Below are 23,515 nucleotides of genomic sequence, written 5' to 3' on the forward strand. Positions count from 1 at the left end.
TTGTGTCACCTTTTTCTCCTTGTCATTAAACAGTTTGTGACAATAGTTATTCAGCTTCATCCTGAGGAAAACACACATAGTGAAATAATTTAAGTTGTAATGAGAGAGTGAGCCTTACATCCAGATGGCGTTGTTGCCAACTTTCTTTAACAGTGGACCCTGGGTTAAATTGCACCAGAAACCTCAGTTCAGAGGCTTGTCATGTGGTCTTTGGGCTCCATAGAACCAAACTGAACAGCAGATAGGCTAACCCCCACTCCAGACACCATCAGATGGTTCCTTTCTATTAAGGTATTAATGAATTAACTACCTGGATTTGGATGTCAAGCACCTTCACATAAATGTGACTCATTTGGAGAGGGGAATTCCTTCAACTCCACTTTGAACTGAAAATTAAGATGGTTTAGGTGATGATGTTTATCTTGAACATAATCAGACCAGAATGAGCCACCTTCCACCTGTCTGCCAGGTAATCCTGTCATCCTGGCGGTAGGTCTTCAAGCCTTAGTTCATCCCTCAGGGCAGAGTCAGTAGACCTGTTAAGACTTGTATTTTGGTCTTTAGAAAAAGTGAAAGTGTTTTGTGCTTAGGGAGAGGTGTTGAGTTACCAGGTATTTTTATTTAAGATCGTGACTTAGATAAACATGTTCAGTTCCCTTTGGATGAAGTTTTGTGAAAGCCACTGTGGTCTAAAGTATAACGGGTGGGAGAGGAGACCCTATACCTCTTGAGGTGGTTGGTTTCAGGTTCCTTCCAGTGCATGACAGAACCATGCCAGTACAGTAAGCAGCCTCACACAACATACCACAGCAGGGTGTTTTACTTAAAGAACATCTTAAAATTGGAAGACATTTTCAGGGCTTTGCTTAATGTAGTTTTTGAAGTTCTACTTAAAAATGTAAACTTAATCTGATTCAGTAAGGTGGTTCTGCAAGTATTCAGTAATACAAAGGGCCAGGAGAATAGCCAAGACACTTGGAAAGAATGAGGGGGAAGACTTGTTCTGCCAGTGGTCCAGGTCTAACTAGAAGGGAAGAAGTAGCTGGCAGTTACTGGCACAGAGACAGGGAAGATGTGGACATAGTACTTGAGAGGAAGCGCTGGAGGTCAGTGTGAAAAGAGGGACTTTTTAGTAAAGGTATGGAACAGGTGGTAGCCATTTGGAAAAAAAAAGTGCAGAAGGAAAAAATCCATGACCCACAAAGATTTTAAAGACAAGTAGGGTCAGTATTAATGGTTTTTCTTTTGCCTCGAACTCCATTACTATGCCTAGGGAGAACACAGCTTTCGACAGCCCATGTGTCTGATAACCGCTGTCCTGCAGTAGAGAACTACAGCTTCACATGGCAGGCAGTGTATGGATACTGCCAACAGTACTGACCAAAAGCAAGTCACAGATGCATGTTGTAGGACTTCACTGATCAAATAAAAGGGCAAACTGTTTGGGGGACATCACCCCTGGATGGTAAAAACAAAAGGAGGAGATTGGATTACTACAGAAATCAGAATAGTGGTTACCTGGGGATAAAGAGCACCTAAGACATTTGATCCCATTGCAGTGACCACACTAAGCTGAAGAATGCAGCTCTCTTCCATGTGGGAACATGTTCTAGACATGAGGCTTCATTCTGATTGAGTCCTTGACAGTGAAAGATCCTACTGCTTTTCAATTTTTGTTTTGATTTCTGTAGTAAAAACAGGTCTCAATCATGCTGTTTGGTTTATAAAGTGGAGAGTGCCCAGTTGATTGCAGTTTTTTCTGATAGATGAGAATTTAAAACAGCCTTACGTTACCATGAGTGAGTCACCCACCAGGTGTAATTGCAGAGTGAGGGTCAAGGCTGAGAAGATGGTGCTTCCTTTTCCTCGGACTCCGTGCTGGGGGGGGGAGTCCCCTGCCCCTGCCCACCCCACAAGGGAGCTAGAGGCAGGGGACAGGCTTGCCTCTACCACCTCAATAGTAAGGGCCCTAAAATGGGCTTAAAAGACTCCAGGTCACATCAGAACTCCACACCTTCGTGGTCCTCATTCAGGGCTGTGACTTCTTGTTTCTCATCCCTATACTTCCCTCCTCAGGAAGGGAAGGCTTGAAGGCTCGAGGCTTTCAGGGCTTCCTAAACTTTGGCTTGTCTTGTCCCCCACATGCCCCATTTCCCTACCAGTTACTTCCTGAAGCTCCTATGTCAGCTCTTCTATATATCCATAGATTCTGTCACCAGGGGAGAGAGTAAAAAGGGGATCTTGCTTCAAGCCAAGACAGGAGAGACCCAGTTCCTCTCTCATCTTGGCCAAGAGCTTTAGCCCACAGAGTTCCCACTTTGAGAGCCGTGTCACAGGGATAAAGCCTGCGTGTGGTCACAGAATTGACCTGAAACCTCATGAGATCTGAAAAGTCCCAGGGAAATAGGGGAGCCGTGAAGAGCTAGAGAATACAGAGTACTGTAAGAGTAAATTCTGTTCCTGCATCCTATAGAACCACAGGCTTAGTTGCCCCGATGATTGTCCCCTGCTCTCAGACTGTAAGTTAAGGTCTTGAAGCTTTGGTCCTGCTCATGATGCGAGGGAGAGGTAGTTCTGTGCAACCATTCAGTGGGTCGTCTCCTGCTCCCTAATTTACTCTGCAACTTGTGACTCCCATTTGTCCCTGAAGAGGCTCAGCTGATGGTTGTAGCCAGTTAAAGAGCAAATAGCTGAAGCACGGAGGTAGGGGGAATGAGGGCTGTAGGTGCCTGGGTCTGGGCCCCTTGCCACTGCCAGAATCCTGGGAGTTCAGATGGGTCAGGAGCCAGGGGAGTAGAACTGGAGACAGCCTGGGAAGCCAAATGTGAGGGCATGGGCCTCACATGGGGAGGGCAAGGAAGGGTTAGGCTGGGTGGTGCCCACCCAGCCAAGCCTGTTCTTATCCCCTATGTCTGAGCTCAGTGGGACCTGGGCTGCTGCTTTCCACTTAGCACCTTCACGAGAATCATAAAAAGGATCCCCTAACTCCAGGATGTCAGTGTGAAGTTTGTCATGGGCTCTCCTCCGTGCCCCGGCACCCTAGGCCAAGCAGTAGCTCTCCTTGTCCCTTACCTTCTCAGATAGCTTTATCTGACAAAGGCAATGCTGAGGGGCCCCAGGCCAAGAAGGGTCCATTCAACAAAATCATTCTAGAATATTAAAACTTTTGTTTTACCTCAAACGGCAAAGATTCCTCCATGCTCAACTAAAAAGGGTAAAGCAGAATCTTCCAGTGCTCTGAAATACCTTCTGGGAAGACTGCAGGCACAGAACTCCAGGGCAGTTTCCCCAAGAACTGAATGAAGGGAGAGAACAGATTTGTTTCCTGGGAAAGCAGGGAGACGAGGGCCAGGCCTCAGCTGCTCCCTCACCCTGGGATCACAGGCGGTGAGTAGGCTAGGAGAGATGGAAATAGACTGCCTGCTCCTGGGTAGGCCACTCTTGTGCTGTAACTAGTCCAGCTCAAGTTCTGGCTGTCCCGCTAAGGGGCACACAAAGGCTGTGGTCAGGTCCTTTGTTCAATTAGACTCTGGGGCCTTGGACAGTCGGACTGGCTCCTCTGAGCCTGTTTTCTTTCAGGAAATGAAGCTAAGGCGGCCTGCTTTGTAGGTTGTGATGGCAAGTAAGTAAGGTAACACATACACGCCCTTGGTAGAGTTGGGCACAGAGCTGCTGTTCTCATTACAAAGCCACATGGAAGCTGGCAGACTTCCATGTAGTAGTCTCCTGGACCGTGATAAAGTGGGGCTGTTGGTGACAACATGACCAGCTTCCCGTGATGCGGTGGATGGGGCCACCTGTGTGCCCCCTTGTGCTTATCCTACCCATTCCCCCTGTACATGGTGGCTGCTGTCTGGGGCAGGATCCCATCTGGGCTTGGGACAGTGGTAGCGAGTTTCCTTTTACAGATGGAGATACAGGCCCCAGAGAGGCTGAGGAAGGGCCTCAGCTTGCTGATGTGGTTTGAGCTGCCCAGACCACCCCCACCTTCCAGGCCAGACTCCAGAGTAAGCCTGCCTCACTACCACAGTCCCAGCACCTATCTGCAATGTCCACCGAATATTTCCACGGGCTTCTTACATACGTAGAAGGTTTAAGAGCATATGTGTGAGGGAACACAGGAAGAAGCTGAGAAGGTTATAAGGGTAAGGGGGTAATTGGCAGGAGTTAGCATCAAAGTAGAACACTGCCCCCCTCCCCCCCCGCCGCAGCCCTGATCACAACACCTAAATGGGCAGACCTTCAAGGATGCTGGGATTTCTAAAGCATTTTGCATCCTTTAGGCAAACTTCGCACTGCCTGTCTGTTGGTGGAGCTTTGCCCAGCCCTTCCCAGGATTCTTGGATTCAGTTTGTCCCTGAAATGAAAAGAAGCCAGAGGTAAAAGTGGGAAGACGAGACTAAAACTAGCTTTCAGAGGCTTGCTCTGGAGCTGTGGCTGGGGGAGCATTCACACCTAGTCCTGTCTTTTAAATCTTCTCTGGAGAAAAATGTCCACAGACACCACAGGCCAAGGACTGTGGCTTCTCATCTCCTTGATTAGCATAGACTTGTGGAGGCTACCTAGCACACAACAGAGCAGGAAAGCACCTTCTCAGAACAGCCAGCAAACCCATGGCTTCTAGATGCATCCCTCAGGAATAAAGGAACCACTCTGTTCTCAGTGGGTTTCCTGGGGCCCAGGGTTAGTGAGAACACCTCAACCGGAAGGTTCTGGTTCAGCCTACTTTATTAGGTCCAGAGTTATGGGTGGCGATGTGGTGAATGTGCACAGCCAAGGGTGGGTGCTGCAGAGCAGGCTTGTGCCCAGTGCCTTCTTGCCTAATGTCCAACAGCTTGCAGGATTTCCAGGGCCAAGGAAGCCACCACACTGTCCGCAGATGAACTGTGAGAAAAACCAGAGCAAAAACACTTAGCCACCTCCAGGGCAAAATGTGCCCTCTTCCAAAGGGGCCAGCCTCTCATACTGGAGTACCTGATGGGCCAGACCTGTGTATCACCTTGAGGTGCAGAAACAGGACACTCGGGCTTCAGGGCCTCAAGGTGAGAACCCTTCAGCCCCCACTCCCCCCCAGCTGACACTGAGCTGTAAAGGCAAGTCAGCAGCCAGCCCCTGCCTAGCCCAGGTCCTGCGGCAACAGGCCTGCCCAGAGAGCCGGCCTACAGCTGACTTGGGCACGAGGGCCAAGATCCAGACCTGCTTCCGACGCTGGCTCTCCCTGCTCCCTATTGCCGCTTCCAGGCCAGTCAGCCAGGAGGCTCTGAGTTTCTTACTCTCATAAATGTGGATGCGCAATCGAGCCACTGGAACAAACAGACACATTTAAACCTGTGCCTTCACAACTGTTAGCAAGGAAAAGGAGGACAGACAGCACTACCTTGAAGTATAAAATTAGCTCATGGCAGATTCCTGACTACACAGAGATCGAGCTTTGGCCAATAACCAGGGGTGGGGGTGCTGCGTAAGAGGTGGGTCACAGTGGACGGGGCTGTGGTGTTTGAGCTCTGCCTGGTCCTGGCTGCGTCAAGGCTAGGCTGGTGGAGTCCTGCCGCCCATCCTGCCCACTGGAGCAGCCCAGAGGCCCCGGTAACTGGCAAGGAGGGTACACTGACCTCTGGAAGACCACAATGGAACTGAGAGCCCAGCCATCCACTCATTCAGAAGAACTCTTTTGGTTGGGCCAGCAGAATGAGACCCAAACAAGACAACTTCGCAGCAGCACCCTCCCCAACCCAACTCGAGATCTGCCTGGTATGGACATTTCAGTTGCTGCAGTGTTGGGCCAGCTTTGTGGAGCACTGAGCTATGTTTTGACACATTTGGTCCCAATCTGGGTCCAGTGCCGAGAGGTGCTGGCTTTGGCCTCAAGGCAGATGGAAGCCCCTGTTGGGCGAGGGCTCCCAGAGGCAGGCACTGGAGAGGAAGGGTACTTGGTGCTCTCCACTCAACCCTTTGGACCCTCCTTGGCACACATCTGCTCAGAGTGGCTTCACCATGGCACAAAAACAGGTCTCTGGGGACAGATGCCACATGGTCCTCACACAGCGGTCCAGCAGGTGGCCTGTGGCCCAGCTTGGGGAGTCACTATCCATTCCTTACCCCACAGGGACCCAGCAGAGCGAGGAGGAGCCCCCTCAAAGCCAGCCTGTTCCTCACCCCCTCACCTCAGAGAAACCACAGATAAACTACCTCTTTGGCTTAAACTTGAGAGGGACTGGGGTAGTCTAGGAGATAGCATCCCCACAGACTGCTTCTCAGCAATGCCCCAGCCATGTACTTTTTCTTCCAATTAATACTGAACCCGAAACAGCAGGAACCAGAATACAGAGAACACCGTGGTTCTGAAAACCAACCACCAGGAAACACTAGCACCCATTCCATGTCTTGTGTGCCCAGTGATGTCCCAGTATCCCTTAGGAGGTGGCTCCTTCTCCCTAGGACCCAGAGAGCAGCTTAAGTTCAGGGGACTGTAGCCCCTACCACTTCCCTCAGCTCTGGGGACAGTGACCTGATGCAAGCCCAGCTCTGGCACTGTTACGCACAGTGAGCAGCCATCAACACGGTCTGACTGCAGGATGGATGCCTGGGTCAGCTTGCTCTTGCTTCCATGATTTTTCCTTTGGTCACCTGGCATTAACAATTCAGTTCTAGTGTAACAACTTGTAAGCTCTGCCCACCCTACCCCCACCTGCTACCACCTCTCAAGTTTAGGCGGTGTGCGTGGGTGGTGTCACCGTGAGATGAACCCTTCCTGCAGCCCTTATTTCACTGAGATCCCGGTTCCCACCTTCACAGTGTGTGATGTGCTGCTGGGCGACAGGGCAGCCCCAGGCTGTGAAGCTCACTTCTAGGACATACTGCACATACAGAGCAGAGAGCTGAGGACTAGGAGGCTCACCTCACTGTCAACTTCTGGGTGACAAACAGTCTGCTGCACAGTTTCTGTTTTCCCTGAAGATGTGGCCAAGGAAAAAAGCCTGTGCTGTCAGTCCTGCCCCAGCCCTGCCCAAACCCCTGCGAGGTGGTGACAGTGGATCCATGTGTGCACGGGCTGGCCACACCTTCCTTGTGAGGTTCATCTCATCACATCCCCCCACTCCAGGTATCCCTCCTCAGCTCTCTTCCCTATAGATGGGAAAATGCCTCCCCCATAGGACTAGAACATTCTACTTTTCTCCCTCCCACTGCTGACCTCCCCCAAATCCCCACCACCAGCACAGTGGGGATTCCCGGGGGGAGTGCAGGGGCACAGCAGCCCCTCACACACTGGCAATGGCAGGCTGGAAGGTATGGGTCCTGGGATGTGGGGAAGCCCAGTAAACTCTGCACTGCTCCTCCTGGGCCTACTTACCCCCCAGCTGGGGCCAGCCATTCCAGAGCCTGCAGAAGGCTGCCCGCATCCTTGAGGCTCTCCAGGTGCTTCTCATTAGATGTGACCTGCAAAGGAGGGAGAAAAAAGTGGTTGGCTGGCCCATCCCATTCCTGACTCAGCCCCATCGGATGAGCACCCTGGGTCTCAGGCTCCTAGTGGTGGTAGGGAGCAGTCCGAAGTCCTACTCCCAGGGCACTGCTGACCAGAGCATTAGAGGCAGATAGTGTTGGCCTCTGGGGGTAGTGAGCAGGAGGGAGTCCTTTGGGGCTTCAGGGTGGGGAGCCTCCTGTGGGTCCCTCAGGAGAGTTTGTGTTCTGGAAGCCTAAACTGCTGAGTTAGAGCAAATGATGGTGAATGAACTTCCAGTTGTTAGAGACAGGACACCTTGGGGCCTTGAACCCAACACAACCTCTTTCATATGGACAAAAGAATCAGTTCTAGGTGCCTGGAGATCTAGGGGGTGGAGGAGCTGAGGGGAGAAGCACTAATAACCAAATCAGGGCACATACCCCTTGATGAGTATCCTGGGGAGTGGGACCTGGCTCACTGCCATGGTCCTGGGAGAACAGCAAAAGCACATGGGAATCTCTGACTCTGTGGCTCCTGTGAACTGAATCATACACTCGCAGGGTTGGAAAGGCCTAGATGGGAGTGGACCCAAACTGGGCTTCCAGAGACCTCCTCATAAAGCCCTCCATAAAAGTCCTTGTCTGTGAGGCAAGAAGAGAAGGCTTTAGGAATGAACCTTGATCCTAGTATTAGACTTACTCCTCTTAATTCAACTTCTGTGTCCTATTTGTGTCTTTGTTATTAAAAAAATTTTTTAAATAAACATTTGCATGGTACTTTACCTTTCAGAAGGCTCTCCAGTCTCCTGTCAATTTTCTCATCTACTTTTATTTATTCACCTTGCAAGGTAAGCATGTAGGGTATTTTATAGATGAGATCATTAGGGGGGCAAAACAAAGGTACACCTGGAGCCCAATCCTAACCCCACCATGAAGCTGGAGCCAGGCTGGCCTCAGCTGCCCCCCAGTGCTTAGGTGGTCTTTCCATTTGATCATCCAGGGCTGGATTATCATTTCTCAAGAGCTGAACATTTCATAATCATTCATGGTGATACGAAGGCTATAGGGGTAATTAGACCTTAACGCAGACTGAATTTCATGTGTGTGAGTTTGCACCTCCACTGAGATCCTATCCCACCTTCTGAGTGTGCCAGCGACCAGCTGCCAAGGTCAACTGCATCAGGTGTGATTTCTGCAAAGATTTACATCTTAAAAGGCCTGCATGTAAATTTGTTCTGAAATTATACCCAACTTGATGAGTTCAAAGGCTGCTATTTGAAAACATCAGCTGTAGTTAAATTAGGTCTAAAGTAAGCACAGGGGTCTTCAGGGAGGTTTCCCACCTAATTTTTCCCCAAAACTGTGCCACACATAACTCAATTGAGCTATGTCCACAACCACTGCCCTGACCAGCCCTACTGTGGGACTGTGTGTAGAGGCTGTGCTCCAAGGCAATTACCCAACAAGCTGCAAAGAAATAACAAGACCCAAGGTGAGTTAAAAGGTGCAAACAGAAAACTACATGAGAATGAAGTGATGAAAGGAAGAGATCAAAACAGCATCATGTGCGGCTGACATAAATGTAGCCATAAATGATGCCAAAAGAATTCCTTAAAAACTCTGTGATTTGGCCACTTAAATGAACTCTTTGTTTTTTTAAAGATTTATTTATTTTAGAGAATGTGCAGGAATAGGGAGAGGGACAGAGGGAAAGAATCTCCAGCAGATTCCCTGCTGAATGAGGAGCCCAAAGTGGGGCTCAGTCTCAGCAATCCTGAGATCACCAGCTGAGCCAAAACCAAGAGTCAGATGCTCAACCAACTGATCCACCCAGGTGCCCCTTAACTGAATTCTTATTAACAATATCAGTTGTCCTGTATAGAAAGATGAGTTAATTAGAAGATAAATATTGTAAATAAATCAGAGGTTCTAGTTCTGGGTAAGACAAAAAAAAAAAAAAAAAAAAAAAAACACATGCCACCCTTTTTCTCCCTCTAAATGCAATTATAAAACCTGAGCAGAGTGCGCAGCACAGCTATTTGAGAACACTGAAAAGTGAACAGCAACAGGTAGACTGGGGAAATGCAGTGAATTCAAAGTACCACTAAATTGGTGTAGAATTGACCACTTCTCTCCCTCCAGTATATTCTGGATTGAAGTCAGTACTATGGGACAGAAGAGAGAGCACAGGGGAAACCAGGCTTGAGGAATGGGAAAGGAAGCTCCCAAAAGCTCACAGAGAACAGATAAAATCCTTCAGGTTTCTCCCCCTCTCCTTTCCCTCAGTTCTTATATCCCTGGCCCCAGGCAATTCTGTGGAGGCAGCGACAACAGCAACAGCAGCCAGTGACAGGAGCCCCAGCCAAAACTGCCCCCTCGCTCTGCTCTATTCTCACCAATGTTTAGCCCAGACATGGCAGTAAGTAAGCAATTTATGGCCAGACAGAAAATGGGAGATTCAAGAAACCAGGAAAGTATTGGGGAGATAACAAATCCGGAAGAGCTTGAGAAAAACAAAAACAAAACACCATGAAATTGTTTATAAACTCATAGGCTCATGCATGCATGGAACTGATCCAAATGGCATACCAAAAACTTAGGGAACTGAGCTAATAAACCTCTGTCCAGACCCCAGACTGACCCCTAGAGGAAGGACACACAAGATAGACCCAAATGCTGAGAAACTGACTTAACATTAAAATTACTATTCTAATCTGCAGCCTGATCATAACCAACATAATTGCTTGCTCAAGTAAAAGTATCAATATTCTCTGCAGGGTTCCAAGTAGGCACATTGTCTCATAATATAATATTAAAATAGCCAAGATAAAATCCAGAATTGCTCAGCATCCAACCAACCATGAAAATCTCAACTCACATGAGAAAAGACAATACAAAATAAATAATAGGATGACACAGATGTTGGAATTATCTGACAAAAACTTTAAAGTCTTTTAAAAATGCTAAAACAAGCAATCACTAATGCTCTTGAAACAAGTATTAAAATAGAATGTAACACACTTAAAACAAGTATTAGAATAGTATTAAAATAAAGTACTAGAATAGAATGTAAAAAATTAGAAGATATAAAGGAGAACCAAACAAAAATTTAGAGGTAAAAATATAACATTTTTAAAAACCATGCCAAATGGATTCATTAGTATAATGAAATTTGCATTATGGAAAGAGGCAGATAAATAGAAATGATCCAATCAGAGCAACCAGAGTGGGGAAAAAGTTTAAAAACACAAAAAGAGCCTCAGGGATCTGTGGAGCAATAACAAAAAATTTGTACCACTGGAGTTACAGAATGAGAGGGCAGAGCATGAATGGATGAAAAGTATTTGAAGAAATCATAGCTAAAACTATTTCAAGTGTGATGAAAGACATATATGTACATAGTCCAAAAAAAAAAAAAAGTGAGAGGCTCTCAAAAAAGATAAATCCAAAGGATCCATATCCAGCACATCATAATCAAATTTGCTCAGAGCAAAGGAAGAATTGCGAAAGCAGGCAGGGAAAAAAGAAAAAAAGATACATTACCTATAGGGGAACACTGATTTGAATTACTGTGGATTTCTCATCACACTGAGTTCAGAAAAGAGTTACATAATATTTTTAAATTGCTTAAAGAAAGTAGGTATCAAACTAGAATTCTGTATCTCACAAAAATATCATTCAGGAATTAGGTGAAATAAAGATATTCTCAGGTGAAGGAAAACTAATGAAAGCAGAAGTTCTCTAAAAGAATCACTAAAGGAAACCCTTCAGGGGCACCTAGCTGGCTCAGTCATAAGAGCATGTGACTCTTGATTTTGGAGTTGTGAGTCTGAGCCCCGTCTTGGGGATAGAGATTATTTGAAAATAAATAAATAAACTTAAAAAAAAAAAAAAGAAAACCTCTTCAGAGAGAAAGGCAATAACACCAGAAGGAAACTTGGAACATAGGAATGAAAGAAGAGCAACAGAAATGGTAATTATCTGGGTAAACATAAGAGACTATACCCTTTCTTCAAAATACATTTGACAGTAGAAAAGATAAACATATAATATTGTCCAGTGTAGATATGAGAGAAATGAAACATAAAGGGGAGAGAACAGAGTAATCTATAAGATGGTAAGGTTTCTATATTATATTTGAAGTTGTAAAATACTGATTATAAGTAGATTGTAAAAAGTCAAGTATTTTATAATCCCAGTGGCAACCACTAACAAAACTTATACAGAGATAGTAAAAAATACAATCATAAAAGAAAACGCACAGAAATCTTAATACAATAGACAAAATGTTAAAACATTTTGACATTTTAACATTTGACATGTTAAAACATAAAGACAAAAATAGCTTAAAAGAAATCAGGAAAGATAAAAGCAAGAAAATGAAAACTGAGGGGATAAACAAAAACAAATCAAGAATTACATTAAATAAATGTAAATGATCCAAATGCAGCAAAAAAAAAAAAAATTTTTTCTACATGACAAAAAAAAAATGACCCTACTCTATATTGTCTACAAGAATCTTAAATAGAGTGAGACAGGTTGGTAAAAATTAAAAGGATGAAAACAGATATACCATGCAAACATGAATCAAAAGAAAACCAGAATGACTACATTAATATCAAAGAAGACTTCAGAACAAAAAAATTATCAAGGATAAATTACCAAGGGACATAACATTTTGATAAAAAGGTTTATCATCAAGAAGATATAATTTTTTTTACTCATTTAGCAATAGAAATTAAAAATACACAAAGCAAAACTGATACAAGTGAAAGGAAAACAGGTAAGTCTACAACAGCAGTTGGATGCTTCAAACCTACTTTCATAGTAATAGACAGAATGAGCAGAAAAAAAAAATCAGCAAGGATACAGAAGAGTTGAACCACACCATCAGCTAACTGATATTGACAGCTACCATTGACATTGGTAGAGCACTAAACCCATCAAATAACATAATATATTTTTTTTTCCCAAGAACTCAGGAACATTCACCAATCGACACAATACTCTAGATCATAAAACAAATCTTAACTCATATAAAAGAATTGAAACCATATAAATTATATTTTCAATCATAAACTAGAAATCAATAAAGATAATAGGAATATCTCAAATCCCTTGAAAATTAAACTTATTCCTATAACCCAAAGATCATTTTCCCCAGGAAAATTTAAAAATTAGAAAATATTCTAACTAATAAAAAATAAAATATTTTAACTTGGTAAAAATGACAATATATCTAAATCTATGGGATGCTGCTAAAGCAGTGGTTAAGGAAAAATTTATAGAACTAAATACTTAACATTAAACATGAAAAAAGGTTCAAATTAATTCAAACTTTCATGTTAAAATACTAGAGAAAGAAGAGCACGACAAACTGAAACTCGAAAGGAAAAAGGAGCAGAAATCAAGAGTAATGTGGTACATATAAGTCCAAGTATTATCAACATGTACACTAAGTGTAAATTTAACAAATACTACAAGTAAAAGACTAAGATTTGCAGTCTGGATATATAAAAAAAAAAACACAACATAACTAATGCTGCTTATGAGAAACGTACCTTTTTAGATAGAAGGGCACAGAACAAATGGAGGGTAAAGAATGAAAAACTAGGGTCACCTGGTGGCTCAGTAGGTTAAACCTCTGCCTTCAGCTCAGGTCATGGTCTCAGGGACCTGGGATAGAGCCCTGCATCTCGGTCTCTGCTCAGCGAAGGGTCTGCTTCCTTCTCTCTCTCTGCCTGCCTCTCTGCCTACTTGTGATCTCTCTGTGTCAAATAAATAAATAAAATCTTTAAAAAAAAAAAAAAGAGATGCTACACAAATACTAGCCAAAGAACGTTTCTGTAGCTAATATCAGTTAAGGTAGACTTTAAGCCAATGATCATAACTACAGATAAAGACGGGTATTTTGTATTTATCATATTTCGTATATATGACCAGGAATATGTACACCAAATCTAAATTCTAAATGTACTTAAAAACCATCTAAAAATTTTAAAAAATGATGAAACCAATATGAGCATTAGATACCATAATTATATGGGGTACTTTCAATCTCTCCCAGGAACATGCAGACAAAAATCAGAAGGAATGCAGACTTCTTTTGTTTTTTGTGTGTTTGTTTTTTGTTTTTAAGATTTTATTTATTTATTTGACACACATATCTGATAAAGGACTTTTATTCACAATGTAAAAAGAACTTTAAAACTCAGCAGAACAACAACTTGCTGGATTGTTAAAAATGGGCAGAAAATCTGCATAGATACTTCACGAAAGAAACTCTTATGGGTGGCAAAGGAGCACGTGTGTTATTAGGGAAATACAAACTAAAACCGCAAAGCAATACCACTACATCCTTATCAGAATGGCTAACATTCAGAAAACTAATATCAACAAATGCTGGCCAGGAAGCAGAGCAGCTGAAACTCCCATTCCTTGCTGGCTGGAATGCAAAATGGTATAGCAGTTTGGAAGACAGTTTGGCACTTTCTTATAATAAATGTGGTCTTACCATATGGCACAGCAATTACACTCTTAGGTAATTCACCCAAGTACACTGAAAACTTACGTTTGCACAGGAACTTTTATTCCAAAAGTCTTTAGCAGCTTTATTCATGATCACTAAAAAGTGAAAGGAACCAAGATGTCCTGCGACAGGGAAATAAAAAAGCAGTAGGGAAAGCATTTGTGCATTACTTGGTGTCTAGGTCTGACTGGATCTTTAGAATGACATCAAAGTAAGGTCCAGATGATTTTTGAGTTTTAATTTACCCTGCTAAGTTATTTTGTCCTGTGATTACCTATTTCCTGTAATTAGTCAAGCTGGCAATATTGGGATTTCCAGTGGCTTCAAGATGATCCTTAAGAGTAAATGATTCCTTTCTCCCAGAGTTTGGGCTCCTCTCAGGCCACTGAGAGTTATAAATTAAGATGGGAACCAACCCTACTTTAGAAACATTCCACAGTACCTACCACACAGTGCAGACCTGAACCTTCTATGTTCTCAGTACTTAAACCCAAATTGTGGGTCTGTTCAAGAGCTGTCCTACCCTTTCTCTTTTGTCTTACGAAGCAGAGAATGTTCTGTGCACAGTGAGACCCACAGAAAAATGTCAGTGAGGTAGAAGTGATACTTGTCCACCATGATCCTGAATTTCTGGCTCAGCCACTGTTGGAGAACTTCTCGTGACCATGATTAGAGTCGTCAAGAAAGAGCATTGCAGGGACTCGTTTTAAGAAAATAAATAATGTAAGAGGAGATTGGCAAAGAGTGTAAACATAATATTTCTCCCTGCAATTACTATTTTCATTACTAGCACTCAGCTAATTCCCATAAGCCAAGACAAACAAACTCAATTTTATTTTCCAATAATGTACTGTAGCCGAGGTTCCTGGACCTCCAAGAGTCCACAAGTGGATTTCATTATTTCCAAATGCCGTACACTTCCTGCGAAAAGTCACGCCTGCCTCACATTCCTCCTCGTTATGATAAAAATGTACCTGCTGAATATGGAGTACCAGCCATTATCTCACGCGGAGACATCTGACTCGTAGCTGTGTGGCTAAAATCAGTCAAAATGGAAACATGAATTATACTAAATACATGCCATTCCCTTGGTAGAAGGATTGCTCCAAACATGGGATATTTAAGAAAAAGATCAGAAAAAAAGTTGGGAATTGGAGCTTAGAATTAAGAGCAACTTGGAAAGAATATTCCTCCACTGCTGTTTAATTGAGGATATATATAAAAAACAGGTAACACACTCTGGGCCAATACACGACTTATTCTACCTGCTACCATCACTTGAATGTGAGGTGTGTCGATCAGCATTCGTGCGTCACTGGGCATAACTACAATATTGAAAGGAGAGGCAAGTGTCCTGCAGAATCAACCTTCAAATGCCCTACCAGGCTCACAAACTGTAAGGTAGTGGCTTTACACAACCTATAGGACAAACTTGGGCTTGGCTGCTTTCTGGATTTCACCTTCCCAAAGGCAAACCCACAGAAAAGTCCTCTTCTGTGCCTCTCCCTCCGCCCCCCACCCATGGCAGGACACTGAAATCACCCAGTCCTTTCATTGGGCAGGTGAGGCTGTGACAACAGGGAGGACAGTGGCTTGTCCAGGGCACAGGGGCCACAGAGGAACAAAGTCAGGCCTGGTACCTACACTCCTGATCTAAGGCCATAAAAAAGGTGTGAATGAGAATGTACTTTAATTTTCTATCATGGTGGTATATAATGAATTCATGTTCATAAACATGACTCACAGCATCATCCTTGTGAAGCTCATAAATGTTCCAGGGTGAGCTTCTCTATTTAGAGATGGTTTCTGGGGAAATGGGAAGCTATGTGGCTGCAACCGAGTCAGGCTTGGGCAGCCTGTGGGGTTTATGAGTGTGTCACAACATCTGCCTGTGTCTTCAGCGATCCTGAATGTGTGTGGCAAAATGAAGCCAAGGTAGCTTTGGTTTTCTAACCAGAGAGGCCTCCAAACAGGCCCAGGCAACGCTCAGAGACTAGAAAAATCCAGGAGATGAAACAGGGCATGGGGAGCCAGCCCAGGTGCTCCCTGGTGCTTGTTATTATAGACACACACTTCACACAGGGGAGGTTTGTTTTAATTCCGTGCCCTTCAGATCTCACAAATACAAGTAAAAACAGGCAGGTAACTATGACGATCCTACTTCAGAGAGTTTAAATTTCAAAAATAAATCCATCTGCCGAGCCCCTTTATTTTGTTCTCTTAACAGATACTTGGTCTTCTCTCAGCAGAGATTTTTAGGTGACTTCATAGTCATTTTACCAAATGCATAGGCAGGCGGGCTTTCCCCTTGCCATCAGACACCAGGATGGAATCTGGGGAAGAACCTCTGGAAGGTATGAAGGGATCTGGCAGTTCCTCCCCTACTTCGGCCTGGTGTGGCGGTGTTCACTGTGGACCTCTCCAGAAACTTACTGAGCTGCTGCCAGGCTCCTGCCTCCCACATGAACATTCAAGCAAGGCTATATTAACACATGCTGCTCTGCACCCAGGCCTGTACGCTCATCATACCTTCCATGATGCGGAGTAAATCTGGGGTAAAATGGAACAAATCTCATGCAGCTTTCAGCTTTCATAAAAAGTTTATGCTCCTCAATAAAAGCAAGTGAGGCCCCTTCAGACTAGTAAGCAGGAAGGGATGACTGGAAGGAATCTAGAGGTGATTCCTGTAAGTGGATCTGCTGATTGATCACTAAGGGGTAGGGGGTTCTAGCTACAACCTACACCAGAGCATCTCCAGGGAAGAGAGGGCTTGCAGATGAGGCAGACCTCCTGGCAGAGCCTTGCTTACCTAGATTTGCCCCAGATTCCCATGGACTCAGGCTCTCTGGATGGTGCTGGAGGTCTTACGCTAAGCCTGAATGGTACGGGAGCCTACGCAGTACCATCTGTGTGTCCAGACTGACCGCTATGGAGGGATTCGTCTACGCTCCACAGGAAGCACAATTTAGCTTTCATTCACAGTTTAGCGGCATCGAGGACCAGAGAATGGTGACAGCCAGAATGTATTGATTCCTCAGGTTGAAGAAGGCTGGGGCAGAAGAGGAAGAAAATGGTTGACCACCTCTCATTCAAGGGCACCCAGTGAGGTTCCATGTTGAGTACTCAAGAACTGGGGTTGGGAGAGTGCACTGCAGGACATTGGTAGGTGTGCACAGGCAAGGCTAACAAGTCTTAGGTTTCAGGTAGGAACTGCTAGAATTCACCTTTGTAAGACCTAAAAGGCCTAGGAGTAGAATGGTCTTGGAATTTGGGTCAAGAAAGGAGAGACTTGGACAACCTTGAAAAATAAATCTTAGTATGCTCACTTCCCCCAGAAGGGGAAATGGAGGCTAGCAGGGCTTCTGTGACTTATCCAGGGTCACATGGCCAGCAAGCACTGGCACTGGGATAGGACCCAGTCTCCTCAACTTCAAGACCCCTGACTGTTCTTCCCAAGAGACCACTCCATCCTCACATGTGTGCTGAACACCCTGCACAGCTGGAGTTGGCTGCTGGGCTGGGCAATAGTAATAAGTGACTGACTGAGGGAGTATGGTTGCAATTCAAGCTCCTCTGCCTACATGCTGGTGATCCCGCGTAAAGGCTTACCGGTTCCATGCCGCCATGCACCCCACCCCTTGTGAATCATAAGATACCCTGCTTCCCACCATTGCTGTTCTGGACTCCCATCATTTCCAGTGGGAGCAGGGACCACAGAGTATCTCTCCTAGACAGAACTGGGGTTCTAGGTATTGATTGGAGGACTCTAGGTCATGTGTCCTGTCTGATAAATGGTTCCTGTTTGGAGACCATCACTCATTTGGTGATTGCCTTCACTGCCTGGCTACCAGAAGAAGGCTTTTGTGCATCCCTCCTTGCATCCATGGGTGGAGGTCTGTCCTTGCTGGTGATGGGAAGTGAGTTATAAGTTTTCTGGGCTGCCACTGTAGACTATTATTTCCTGTTCTCCTCCCAATGGCCCTATGAGAAAGGTCTATGATCCCACATTTGAGGTGGGGTGAGGTTGCTGGTCTGTAGTAGAGCTGGGATGGAGACCAGGTCTGGCTGATTCCATTGCTCCCCCTGCCCTAATCACCATGCTGCCCTCTGCCTCCCCTTATCAGTGTCTGTCTGGAGGAACACTCAACAGAGACAGAGCCAGCATTCAACCAAGGAAGGTAGGAGCTGACGCCTCCCATGAGTAATGAGAGGCTGGCATTCCGGCATGATGGGAGCCAGCCCTAGCTTCTAGAAGGAATAGCTGGGCCTGAAGTATTTAAGGCCACAGCCTCTAGAGCTAGGGTCAAAGTGGGGAACACTCTCCTCTCAACTGATACTTCCAGATTTGGAAAAGCAGCCATCAAAGGAGGATGGGTGGTAGGCAAACATTTGAATTATCAGATGGCTTTAGTGAGAACAGACCAGTGTGGGAGGATTTTCTTCTTTCCGTTGACCTTTCTTTCCTTCTCCTAAGGGTCTGTATGCTCCCAAGTCTAGCCTGACACCTCGGTTCTCCTCTCCTGCCCAGACTGCCGCCTGCACCTATGGGTACCTGCTAAATCCAGGGGCCATGGAAATAATATGCTGAGGACTTGAATGTTTTCCCTTTTCATCCCATAAGACACGATTATTTTCTAGAAGAAAATTATCCACTTCTACTTCATTTTAGGCCAGCCAATTCTCTCATATCTCTGTGGGGCAGTAAAAAAAATGCCCTTATTGCTTAAGACTGTCCATAATTATATCAGTTTCTGGCCATTAAATCTAGTAAGTTTAAAATGTTGAAAATAATATAGCTGGTTTGGGATCTCTTTTAAGCCAGATCCAACTGACTAGCTAGAACAGCCAGGTCCAAAATATGTGAGGAAAAAGCAGCTTTAATTGGCAAAAAATTATAATTGTGGACAGCATGTGGATATAAGGATAAACTAGAGGATGGCCCAGAGAGATTTCTGGTGAAATACAGGCTCCATGCCATTTTCCCCAGAGGATCTCATCCATGTGCTTGGGCAAATATGAGAGAGCGGATTTCCAAGGCAGTGGTCCTAGGATGTCAACCATGGGATGTGGCTGGAATCACTTCCTCACAAGAGAAAATACTCAAGGTAGCAACCATCACATGATTTGTAAAGCATAACTTGGGTCACAGGAAGTAAGGAACTGGGTGAGTAGAAACAATTTGAACTTGACCCAAGAAAGTTCCAGCTCATCCTTTGGAAAACTATAGGGATACAGAGGTGTGATCCCTGGTTTGTGGTATGAGCTATTGTGTATGTAAGGGCGGGGCTTTGAGGTGGGAAAGAAGCAGACAGAAGTGGCTTAATAGTACCCATTTCCAGCTCTTTCTCTGAACCCTCTAGTGGATGGAGAGACAAAGTAGTGCGATGTTGATATCAGGCCAACAAGGCTAAATAAGCCCCCAGAGTTTCCTTCTTTCCTCAGTTCCTCCCTGCACCAAGTGAGGACACTGTTAGTTACAACACTACCCTGCTGTGGTTCAGCAATTATAAATAAGAACAATCAGGAAAATGCTCATGATGTAAATTAAAAAATGCAAAAAATAAACACATATGTGGAACATGACTACAATCATCTAAAATGAGTATGGGTACATGCTAAGTTTGATGCCTCTAGTGTTGTAAGAGAATTACATACCTCATTCCCCCCCCCCCCCCCCCGCCAAGGCCCTCAGTTAAGTGAGAAGTGGGCAGAAAAGAAACCACAACAGTAAATGGGATGACACGTGAAAAGCTTTTTTGGTGACTGTATGTGTCCATACTAACATGTTAGTTAGTATGATTCTGTACTCCAGATCAGGGTGCACTGAGCACCTACTGTATGCCAGGCCCTATTTGAAGTCTGCGGATCTAGAGCGTGGAGGAGGGTCGAGTCAGAGCTGAGGCTGTGAGAATCAATGAAAAAGCAAACAGAATAATTTGAGATAGCAGTATGTGTCATGAAGAAACCAGAGCAGAGAGGAGAAGTGTGTGTGGTTGGGTGGCCAGGACAATCTCCCTGAGGACAGAATGATGGGAACACCAGCCACAAGAACAGTCTGGGGGCCTGTATTCTGCAGAGGAACAGGAGCAGCAGCCATGCAGGACCCAAGGTAGGAACAATGCCAAACAGACTGGGGAGCAGTAGAAGTAGGAAGTCAGCTGGGAGGGTGAAATGACGGCCATGGGGACCCCATCCAAGAGCTCACCTGCCAACCCTAGGTCCCCAACCACGCTGACTTGACCCCTCCTGTCTTTCCTTCTAGTGAGCCTTCAATTATGCAAAGAGAAGATGCTGCCTGGACCTTTGTTCTCAGTGGCAGAGACTGTACCTTTTCTGGTGGAGGCGTGAGGCAACAGATGACTGGAGTGGGGGTGAGTGTGCCAAATGGGACAACCCCTTATTGTAGACCAAGTGTCTACACAGTCCTTTTGGGGGAATACAATAAAATTCTACATCCTAGACTTCATGACGTAGAAACAGAACCCTTGAGATTTCTATCAGGACTCTCCAGAGACAAGGAAAAGGTGGACGTAGAGACCTTCCATTTGAAACAGGTAATGTGATCACAGACTCATTCTCAAAGTGGAGGGAGATAAACTCATCTATGATTACTAGTCATCTTTTAAACAGACTTACTAGATGAGCTTTTGGTTTTTGGTGACTACTTGTTAATAAATGGTAAACTCTTAGCTAAATGAGAGAACTCTTCAACCTACTCCTGACACACATGTCATGACTGGAGGAAAACGTCAATTGGTTATGGCTGACTGTGAATTCTGCTTGTAACCACATGCTCCACAAGCCGGAACACCTTTGCTACTGTGAAGTCACTGCATTTGCAAGTACAAGAGGGAGATGATACGGGGTTAGGGCCTAGGAACTTGCCCCCACAGGCCCTCAGGGAATTCAAGATAAAGGATTCTAAAGACATCAAGTTGGGATCTGTTAAGTCATAACAGAGGACCTCAGGGATGGAGAGACATGAGAGGTTGAGACAGCTGGGTCTGGAGACAGAGCCAACACCTCAGGATCCTCATTCTGGAGTGGGCCTGGGCCTCCACTCAGGAAGGCAAGTGAAGGAACACTTCAGGGCTGGTGGGCAGACAGCAGCCACAGGTTCCACAGCCAGCAATGGTGTGGATGCAGGGAGTGGCCTGCTTTGGAGGTGACCTGCCAGCCTTCCTGGGCCTCCGAGGCAGGTGGCTTCCAGGAGGCTCGGTATCACCTCAGCATGTGTTAGGACAAGGCCAGGCATAGGCAGGCAGAGCCAAGGGTCAACTCATTTCTTGTGCTTTAACACTGTCCTCCAAATTTCACCCTTATACTTCTGGGACCCTCGAGTGATTGGGGGCTGTTAAAATTTCCTCACATTGGTAAAAATGGGAATAAAATGACATGGAAAGGAAAATTAGAACATATCTGGTTTACAGGATTAAAGCCATCAGGCACCAATTAGTCAAAATTTAGGCCCAATATTGACTGCTGGACAGCTGAACATTCCCATGGTGGCTGTTATTTTTGTTGAGAGATTTAATACTAAGAGACTCCATTTGGAAGCATTTTAATAATGACCATTCTGAGAACATGAGTAGTCCCAGTGAGCATCTCATCCTACCTTCCCGCAGGCAGACCTCTGCATGAGGACATACTGTGTGAGGCCTCAAGAAAGCCTGGCTCCAGAAGGAGGGAGGAGAGTCGTGAAGTCCTGACCTCAGAGGCAAGTCAGCTGTCGACTGACCCTGAAGCATCCATTATGCACAGCTAGGTCATAATAAGGAGCCATTTGTGGTGGGTGTGGGTGGGCTTGGGAAACCCCGAGGAGAAGCCCTAGGTCAACCTGGTGATCTACACAGCGCTGAGCAGAATTGATATTCACAGGAAACAACTTCCTGGACAAGGGTCAAACTGGCCTTGGGATTAAAATTAACTGAAGCAAAGTCTCAGAGCCTTCCGGGGTGACATCAAAGAGCCTGAATCTTTCTCTCTAAAAGGCTCTGGCAGGCTGAGGTGACCCACCTCTGCAGGCCTCTATCCCTCATCTCTGTGGGGAACTCATGGAGCTGGTGAAGAGGAGCGTGGCTGCTGCTGGTGACTGGACCGGGTTCAGGGTCCTGGAATCAAGGAAGTTGTGGCTACCACTTGGCAATCACTCAGGGCCCCCTTTTGGGCCACCTGGAGCCCTTTAATAGGGATGTCAGAGCTTTGGTACGAGGGAGTCTCTGATGGGTGAGTCAGAGCCTCTAGAAAAGCTTTGGGTTGACTGCAGACTCAGCTCAAATGTCTTTGTAGACCAGAATGGGACACCAAAAGAACCTTGCAGTATTGAGGTCTCAGAGCTCTGAAACCAGCAGGGACTCCATCTCCACCCAGATCAGGCACCATGGGAGAACTTTGGGAATAGGTGGTCTGGCCACAATCAGGCAAGACCATTGTTTTTCCGCATTGTCCTTAATGGTTCACAGTACAAGGTCAAGCCTCTTGGAAGCCTAAGAGCATTATCCAAGGGGAAACCTGCCAGGGCTTTCAGACAAAGTGGCACATACATGATTTCCATGTGCTTCTTGAGCCCCAGGTCGAAGGCAAAAGTATCCCTAGGAGGTTTTCACTAAACAGAGGCAGGAGAATAGACTGAGGAAAGGATTTCTTTCCCTAGAGAGGGCAGGGAGCTCTCCTATTCCTCCTTCTAACTACAGTGCTGTGACGTCTTCCCCTGACAGCTCCCTCTTACTCCCTTAGTCCCTCAAAAGCACTCTGCCCAGGACTGACCTACATGGAGGAAGAGCGATCCTACAGGAGGGTAGGGCTGCCTGACAGCTTTTAAGTAGAGAATTTGATCCTCTGTGTGTGTGTGTGTGTGTGTGTGTGTGTGTGTGTGTGTTTGTGTAAGTGTGCTGGGAGGGGGTGTTTTGAGGCTCTAAACACTTCCTTCAGATAGGTTCACTTATCTCGAAATGAGGAACACAGCAGAAGGCAAAAGGCAAAAATCCAATGCACTTTAACATAGTAACCTCTGTGAGACATTTAGGTCATAATGTGACAAAGGCCTTCACATGCATTACCCCAACTGACCTCAGAGTGAGCAGGGGCCCTACTGCTATTCTCATTTCCCAGAGGAGGGAACTGCCATCTTGAGAGGAAAAGTGGGTAACGAGGTCTCCTCCACTCAGGACCCTCGGTCTCAGTCATCAAGTGGCACTGAGAGAAAATGAAGAGGCCAAGTCAGGAGTGTGAGTTGTGAGGTCTATGAGATCCAAATGGCCTGCCAAGTAGGTGTCGAGCTGTGACTGTGGATGATCCACTGGCTTCACAATGCAGCCTATTACTCCACATCCATGTTTCTCAAAGGGGGGGGTGCTCCGATGTCTACAATAGCCAAACTATGGAAAGAGCCCAGATGTCCATCAACAGATAAATGGATAAAGATGTAGTATATGTATACAATGGAATATTACTCAGCCATCAAAGAACCTGAAATCTTGCCATTTGCAACGACCTGGATGAAACTACAGGGTATTATGCAAAGCAAAATAAGTCAGTCAGAGAAAG

The 23,515-nt window shown here is 45.4% G+C and overlaps 1 protein-coding gene across 3 annotated transcripts in view; it reads right to left on the reverse strand.

The window, feature by feature from the left end:
• Positions 1 to 4,710: 4,710 nt before the first annotated feature.
• The window catches only part of ULK4 (unc-51 like kinase 4), a 653,153-nt gene continuing 634,348 nt past the window's right edge, over positions 4,711 to 23,515 (reverse strand). For all 3 annotated transcript variants that reach the window (XM_059390725.1, XM_059390726.1, XM_059390724.1), the window contains 2 exons: positions 7,352 to 7,437; positions 4,711 to 4,884 (listed from right to left, as the gene is read on the reverse strand). In XM_059390725.1, the coding sequence (XP_059246708.1) occupies positions 4,821 to 4,884; positions 7,352 to 7,437 (150 nt within the window). In that variant the 3' untranslated portion in view covers positions 4,711 to 4,820. The remainder of the gene's footprint in view (positions 4,885 to 7,351; positions 7,438 to 23,515) is intronic.

The sequence above is a fragment of the Mustela nigripes genome, chromosome 2 (genome assembly GCF_022355385.1).
Source record: "Mustela nigripes isolate SB6536 chromosome 2, MUSNIG.SB6536, whole genome shotgun sequence".
NCBI lineage: Eukaryota > Metazoa > Chordata > Mammalia > Carnivora > Mustelidae > Mustela > Mustela nigripes.